General features: G+C 48.4%; 1 protein-coding gene across 10 annotated transcripts in view; it reads left to right on the top strand.

Annotated features, from left to right (window-relative positions):
- Nucleotides 1–5628, top strand: part of MCF2L (MCF.2 cell line derived transforming sequence like) — a 116329-nt gene extending 110701 nt beyond the window's left edge. For 5 of the 10 annotated variants that reach the window (XM_036249718.1, XM_036249717.1, XM_036249715.1 and 2 more), the window contains 4 exons: nt 2545–2666; nt 4150–4262; nt 4343–4446; nt 4580–5627. In XM_036249718.1, the coding sequence (XP_036105611.1) occupies nt 2545–2666; nt 4150–4262; nt 4343–4446; nt 4580–4665 (425 nt within the window). In that variant the 3' untranslated portion in view covers nt 4666–5627. Of the gene's footprint in view, nt 1–2544; nt 2667–4149; nt 4263–4342 lie in introns of those variants that run through there. The other 5 variants (XM_036249712.1, XM_036249711.1, XM_036249713.1 and 2 more) reach the window with 4 other exon arrangements.
- Nucleotides 5629–8160: the final 2532 nt, after the last annotated feature.

The raw sequence follows: 8160 nt of genomic DNA on the forward strand, positions 1-8160 counted from the left end.
CTGCAGCAGGTGACGAACTTGGGCCTTCCTGGCTGGCCCTCTTGCAAATGCTTCAGTGCTTGCTTCCTGAAAAGCTTCATAGCCATTGTTTTACTCAGCATCAATACCGAGGACTACTTTACAAGAAACAGAGGTGACCATATTCATGGTCACCTAGGCCCAGGGTCCTGCAAAATCCCCAACATCCTGCGTAGATCAAAGAGGGATGCTGTCCCGATTTGTGGTGGTTATGCTGACAGATGATATCATTTTCTTGATTCACGCGTGGGGCCTCAGGCTCAGTCGGGTCTCAGTATTTTCTGCTGGCTCCCTTGTCACACTTTGAGGCAGGGACACTACTGGAGCCTGTTAAAGAGGTTCACCCAGAGGCTCCCGGGCAGAGAGGGGAATAACCACAGGCCCGATCCTGCTGTGTGTCTGAAAAACCTTTTCTCTGCGGGCACCAGAGGGCGGCGTTGTTCATACACAAACGCGACCACAGCCTCTAAACTGAAAGTTTCCCTAAGGTCCGCCGGCCGGGCAGCTCTGCCCTCTCTGCCCATAACACAGTCTTCATCTTCCTCTCCTCACTGTCCTCAGACTTCTGCTTGTTTTGCCAGAAACCCCACCGTATCTATTAGTGGTGAAGCGGGGGGAGTTATTTGTAGCCAGGCTACCCGGCACTGTGACCCTCTCGGTGCCCCTTGCCCAGTGCTCTACTTAGCTCCCACGCTGCGCGCCAACTCCAGACGTGCCTGAAGCAGGCGAGGTTGGGTGGTTTGTAGCTGGAAACCCACAGTCCCCAATTGCTGCACAGACATCGCCTGCTAGTGACATGAGCAGGGCCATGCTCAGCACACCGCCCTTCGCCCCAGCACCTGGCCCAGGAGGCAAAGCTCCGAGGCTCTCCTGGCCTGCTGGGCACAGCCTGCTGTGGAGGGGGGTGTTGGGGGAGCTCCCAGGGCTGTTGGCATCTGCTGGCTTCTTTGGCTCTGAGGACACAGGCAGACCCATGCTTTCTTCCCGGGGCTCACTGTTCTGCTGGCTGATGGGGAACTCTGGGTCCAGATCCCTTTTCTAGGAAGGCAAAGAGGGCTTTCTATTGCCTCTTTAACACAATGGGTTTTCATTGCTTAGGAACTGGCCCATTAAACAGCTTGCCCCTTTGCTGCCCTGACTTCTTAAAGGGGAGCATGTATTTTGTTGTTGTTAATCCTCACCCGAGGATATTTTTCCATTGATTTTTAGATAGAGTGGAAGGGAGGGAGGGGGGAGAAAGAGAGAGAGAGAGAGAGAGAGAGAGAGAGAGAGAGACATCAACTTGAGAGAGACACATTGATTGGTTGTCTCCTGAAACCCAAATACATACCCTTGACCAGGAATTGAACCCACAATCTGGGAATTGAACCTTCAGTCCATGGACAGATGCTCTAACCACTGAGCAGACTGGCCAGGGCAAGGAGAACATGCATTTTGCATTTGTCTCACTACGGTTCCTTCACACCCAGCACCCTCTCTTAGGGAAAAGCACGCTTTCAGCCACCGTAAATGTGACTTGAAACGGGATATGTCTAAGCCCAGGTCTGACAAGGAGTCTGCTTATTTCCCAGATCTGCTTGCTTCCTGTTGAAATGCTATTTAACACTATGTGATGGCTATGATCAAATACCAGAGAGGTGTGGCTGCAACTTGGTGCTTTATTTCTGGCATTTATTGCATTTATTCAGAATTAGGAATTCATCACCTCCCATCTCCCACAAATGGGAAATACAGCTGTTTCTCTTTGGGGATACATGGCACAAGAGATGCTAATGAAGGAATATATATAATTATTAAGTCCAGAAGAAAGCTTTCTTCCCCTCATTTTCTGGCCGGTGGAGCTCATGCAGGCTGACCCTGTAGACCGAAGGCCTGGGTTGGGATCCTGGCCTTGCCTCCATGGCCTGAGGAAGCTCAGACACGTGATGGCGTCAGTCCCATGAGGATTGCAACCCCCTCATCTCACACGTCAAGGGCTTGGAGTGTGTCCGGAGCAGGGTGCAGTCAGTAAGCTTCAGCCGTTTGTCTGAGTGCTCTTGGAGCCCAGTGTGATGGGTGTTGAGTGGTACAGCCCTCATTGAGAACACCTTCTCTTTCACGTGTTTGCTCCAACACAGATGGGTAGCAGTGTCTCTAGCTAGTGGTCTTTCAGGGTCTCTGTGCTCCCCTGGGACTGGGACCAGCAGGTAGGAGGCCAGGTGGGGAGAGTGCTCCTCCTCCGGGAAGGGGCAGGGCCTGCTGGATAAATACACAGCCCTCCAGGGAGGGGCTGGGAGCTCCTTTCTCTCCCCTGACTGGTCTGGCAGGTGCTCTGGCCTCATCTCCCTGGACTATCTGCATAGTGCAAGCAAGCATGGCAGGCATTCCAGAAGTCAACAGTGTGCCCTGTAATCTTTACGAGCTCCTGTGGAAGGGGGCAGGCTCCACGCGGGTGGCACATTTCAAGGGTTGCAGGGACTTCGTAGATCATCTTCAGACAGGTTTGTCATTGAGGACAGTCCTCAATGGAGCCTGTTCCTCTCTCAGGTTGGAGCAAAACGTCTCACCCATTGGAGGCCCCCGAGGACAATGACGGCTGGTCCAGTGCCGAGGAGCCGATTAATTCCTCAGATGCGGAGGAAGAAGGCGGAATGGGCCCCAGGAAACTGGTAATCTTGGCTCCCCCCGAGTGGTCAGCCTGGCTCTGCTGGTCCCTGGGAGCCCCAGAAGCTTCAGTGTGGCAGTCTGCAGCTCCCATAGCTGCTGGGAGGGACTTTTAGGTGCCAGGGCTCCCTGTGGCTCTGTGTCCCCAGCTCTCGTTAGTTCACCAGCATCAGACCACCACACAGAGGGAGGTTCTCCTTCAAAAGGAACCATGCACACCCAATTTGCCCTTCAAAAAGACCAGACTGTTCTCCTAAGCTTCCTGATAGCTGTGTATATACCTCTATCTCATGTTTAAGAGCAATATCCTGTCTTAAGGTTTTACATTCTAAACAAGGCCCTATTTTAACATGAGCAGTAAGGAGAAGCTATTTACATGGTAAGTCACTGGCGTCAGGATGATACCAGAGGATACTGACTGCACACTCGGTGCTGCCCCGGTTCCGGCACCAGGGTTATCGCAGCAAACAGAGCGCCTGGAGTCTGGAGGGCAGGCACAGGTGAATGGATGAAGCTGAGGGAGAGTCTTGGCGTGGTCGGGGTGGCCTTTCCCTGGGAGGCCTGAGGGTGAGAAGAGCCGCCATGGGGACCCAGCAGGCACAGAGGAGCCCAGGCATTGGGGGTCCCAGAGCAGGGCAGGAGGTGGGCTCTGAAGGCCGAGCAGTCTCTGATGGGGGTTTAGATTCTGCTCTCAGTGTAGCAGGAGGATATGATTTTGGTTGCTCGGGGCCAGTTAGGAGCTAGTGCAGGTCATCCTGAGAGGGCATGGTGTCTCCCATGAGGAGTGTCACCCTCAATCTCCTGGCTTCCAAATCCTGCAGTTTAGCCACATGTTGTCATGTGTTATCTTGCTGCCAAATGAGCCTTCAAGCAGCTTGCTCTTCTCAGGGCCCACATCCACAGCAGAGCGCCAAACACAAGTGTATGTTGAGTATTTATTGTACGAGGCGCTGTTCTAGGCGCTGAAGACAAAACAGGGCACAAAATAGACAAGAATCTGTTCTACAGAGAGGCAAAACAACAATAATAAAGTAAAATATATAGCATATTAGGTGAGGATGGCTACCATGTCAGAAAGGAGGCAAGGAGGGAAGCATATTCTGTGAAGAGGGAATAGCAGGTGCACAGATCCCGGGGCCAAGGGCTATGTTTGGATTGTTTGAGACATGCTCAGTGTGGCAGGAGCAAGGTCAGAGCACCGGAAACAAGCTGAGGGCACTTTGTAGGTTGAGTAGGTTTTTTCAGCATGGTCACAGTATGAGGCCTAGCATCTTCTTCCAACTAGGAGACCCTCCCAATGTAAGGCAGTCATCACACCAGAAGCTCCAGAAGTGGCAGGACGCTGACAAGGTGCTTGCGTCCTCCTCTTGTCACTGGGTACTTCGAAGGCCACTCTCGTGGGACTTTGCCTGTTGCTGTGTGGTCGCCGTGGCCTATGTTCAGTGCCTGGGGACAGAAGCAGAGGGTTGTGTGTGCCTTCCTCCACAGGTTCCAGGGAAGTACACTGTCGTGGTGGACGATGAGAAGGGAGGCCCCCACACGCTTGCCGTGAGAAGTGGAGACATGGTGGAGGTGGTTCAGGAGGGCGACGAGGGCCTTTGGTAAGATGCCCACAGTGTGCTCACCCTCATGCCACTCTAGGCACAAGTTGGAGCCACTGACCAGCCCACGCCCCTTGCAGGTATGTCAGGAACCTGACCTCCAGCAAGGAGGGCTGGGTGCCAGCCAGCAGCCTATCCATGCTCCTTGGCAAGTCCAGCTCGGCACAGTGCTTGAGCAGCTCAGGTAAGACCCCCCGTTCCACGTTGGCTGTGCCCTGAGCCCGCCGGTTTCACAGCCTTGAGCTTATTTAACAAGAAAGAGGGGCTTGAGTGCGCAAGTGTGGAGCCGAAGCCGTTCTCGCCTGGTTTTCCCGCAGAGTCCAGCGCAGGGTCCGCTCTGCTGAGCAACTCCTCCAGCTGCAGCGAGAGCTGCGGTGCCCCCCTCTCTGACCTGCAGGGGTAGCACTGGCCGGGGCCCCCAGTGCAGGAGACCAGCCTGCGAACCTCTAAGTTTCCTTTGCTTGGGCTTGCCTAGTTTGGTGAGGGGACGGTGCTCTAAGACGCCCTGGAAAAAGAGGACCCTGACAAGACCCGAGCGAGGAGCTGCCCGCTGCCCAGAGAACCTTGCGGAGCAGGACATGGGGCGTTCCGAGGAAAGGTTCAGGAAGACTCTGCCCTCCAGCCTCCATGCCAGGATCCCCTCCCGGGGCACAGAAACCAGTTCCCACGGGAAGACCAGTGCACCAGGCTTCCTCGGAAAGTCGAAATGGACGGGGGCTGCAGGCCAACAGACTACCTGTGCAGGAGGGCGCCGAGGCGGGGCCACCCCTTCGGGCCTCTGCCAGGCAGCCGGGGCGGAGCCGGTCCCAACCACTCTGCTTTGGTTTCTGGCGTTTCTGGCCTGGTGCTGTCTGCAGGAATGTGCATACCATGGGACTGCTTCCAAAGGCGGGACGATTCACTGACCCGACAGCTTGAAGAGAGAGGGGGCGGGGGGACGATTTTGTCTTTTACAAATTTTTTTTAAAGCAGGGACTAATCCCACGGCCATTTTTTTGTGGTACTTTGGCCTCTAATCTTTACCAAGAATCACTGTGTTTACATGAAATGACAATTTGATACAGCATTTGATATAAAACTATTTTTTTGTTACTGGGGTTTACATTGCAGCACGTTGTATATGCCGCTGAATGATTTGGGGGACTCTCTCGTGGAAATTGACAGCCCGCTCTGAAGCCCACCTGGTGACAGGTGAATGAAAGTACGTCCCTCGATAAAATCAGGCAGCATTTCTACAAATGAAAGCAGTTAGAAACCAAGGAAATTCCTTTACCTGTGTAGTTAATTTTCAAAAGGACATTTCAACTATAATTTAAAATACTAACCTTCTTTTCTACAAAAAAAAAAAGTGGGGACTCTTGATTTTTTTAACATGCTTCACTGAATTAGGATTTTTTAAATTGTTTTTAAAGAATACATAAAGATGAGTTTTTGCAGGGTATCATCTGAACCAATGATGTCACACGTAGCTTAGTGGAAATCCGAGCTCAGCTCGCCTCTGCCTGCCTTCCAACCTCCTCCACCTGCATACGGAGTGCACCCTGCGCGTACTGTATAAAATCACCTGAAATACAGAAATTTAAAGGTATAGAGTTTATTTTATTCCAATCAAAGCAGAACTGGAAAGAACTCTTCTGTTTTACCTTTATTTGTGTGTTTCAGAAACAAATTCTCTTCTTTGGAAACACTCTCTGTGTCCAGTTGGGGTAGATATTTTTATATGTGTGTATATATGTTGATGTGTGTACATATGTATCCAATGTAAGGGATGTATTTATAGCCTCCATGCTGCTGGAAATGTGTCACTTTACAGCCCCCCCTGAGCCCCAGGCCGTGCTGTGGCTTGAGGCCCACAGGTTTCCTCTGCCCACCACCACGACATGCAAGGCCATCATCGCCAGCCAGAGCCTTCTGGAGTGTGGTAATAAAATAGTAAATGTGCAAGACTTGGCAGCTTTTCTTCTGGTGTATAAGTTATTTGAAAAATGATGTGTCTCATAATTTAATTAATATATTGATTGTTCAGACACCATTCCTGCCATCTCAGCCTGGGATTGTCCACCATTTTTTGTGATCTCTTCCTCATAAAGGCACTTTAAAACCTCATGTGTTGGTCACTGTTTTCTTTCCTGCTGATGTAAATGAAAATTTAAAATCAGAGTTCTTTATTATATGGATGGAGTTTGAATAAATATCAGCAACTCTTGCTGTTGCCTTCATCTGCCAAGGCACAGAATTGCTTGTGTCTTAGGTTCCCAGCACTGCAGTGTTCTGTCCTGTTCATCTACTCGCAGTATGGCAAGCACATGTTCAAACACACATGCCGCAGGCAGTGAGCGTGGCCTAGATGTGTTCCATACACTTTACTTTGTCAGAAAGAGATCAAGATAGAGCAAAAGCAAGCTTATGTGTGTCGTCAATGTAAAGGTAACAAAAGAACTATAAAATTACCATGCCAGAACAAGAATGTAATTGATAACTTTTAAACCAGAAAGGCAGAGAAGAAAGGATTGTCAATCCAGTACAAGAGTAAAGTGCAGAAAGGGAAAATCATGAAGAACAGGAACACAAAAGGGGAAGGAAGAAATAAGTCCAATATTCCTCAGTCATAACAAGTGTGATTATGCTAAACTGACCTATGGAAAGAGTATCAAGTTGGATGTAACAACTGCTAAGAGAGATCACAAAACAAAATTATACAAAGGTTGAAAATAAAAGAAAAAGATATAACAGACAAACTCTAACCAAAAAGATGCTGGGAGCTCTGGCTGGTTTGGCTCAGCAGTAAGAGCGTCGGCCTGCGGTCTGGAGAGACCCGGGTTCGGTTCCCGCTAAGGGCACGTACTTCGGTTGCAGTTTGTCCCCGGCCCTGGTTGGTCGTGCGGGTGGCAGCCACTTGATGTGTCCCTTCACGTCGATGTTTCTCTCTCTCTCTCTCTTCCTCTCTCTCTCCCTCCCACTCTATCTGTACAAAAAAATGGAAAATATCCTCGGGTGAGGATAAAAAAAAAAAAAAAAAAAAAAGATGCTGGGATAGCAATGTCGATAACACATGAAATGAAATTTAGAACTTATAAGCGTCTAATAATTTGCTCAAAATATAGGGAGCAAAGATCAGCAATCATGGGTGAAAAATTAATTATCTCTCACAGGAATTAACACCCATTTGGCCCTAAAAGTACAAAAATATGCATTATTTTCCGACACACATGGAATACACACAAAATATTTACAAAACAATGAAAAAAAAAGGTTAAAAAGTTAGCAAAGAAATGTCATTGGAAATTCTGATATATGTAGGACTAGACAGAATTGTGCATATGAGAGCTTACGAGTGCAGCTAAAGCATATCTTAGAGTAGCATTGATAGCCTCGCTGCATTTAATATTTTACATGACAAAATTAATGAGTTTACTATTTAAAGAAGCTAAAAGTAAGACCAATATATCCTAAAGAAAGTATAAAGGAGGAATTAGTTCAATTCAGAGAAGAAAATAATAAAATCAAAACAAATCAATAAAATAATAACCATATTTTTTGAAAAATAATAAAATACAGCAATTGATAGAAAAAAAAAACCTGAAAAACTTTTCAGCAAATAGAGGCTTTAAAATGAGAGAACAATTATGAACAATGTTTTGTCAACACATTTGAGAACAAAATAGGAATTTTTTAAAGAATGCAAAATGTTAAAATTAATCAGGAAGAAATAAAATACTTGGGTTGATGAATAACAAAGAAATTGACTTGCAGTTTTAAAAAAGTATCCCTTATACCAAGTTCAGGTGGTTTTATAGGTTTAGCCATACCCTTAAGGAGAAGAATCCAAAGAAAGTCAAGGACAGAGATAGCTCCAAAAAGGGTTGTGGCTGGGAGGAGCAGTCAAATGCTAAACTGC

Source organism: Molossus molossus, unplaced genomic scaffold (assembly GCF_014108415.1).
Source record: "Molossus molossus isolate mMolMol1 unplaced genomic scaffold, mMolMol1.p scaffold_m16_p_9, whole genome shotgun sequence".
In the NCBI taxonomy this organism is placed as follows: Eukaryota; Metazoa; Chordata; class Mammalia; order Chiroptera; family Molossidae; genus Molossus; species Molossus molossus.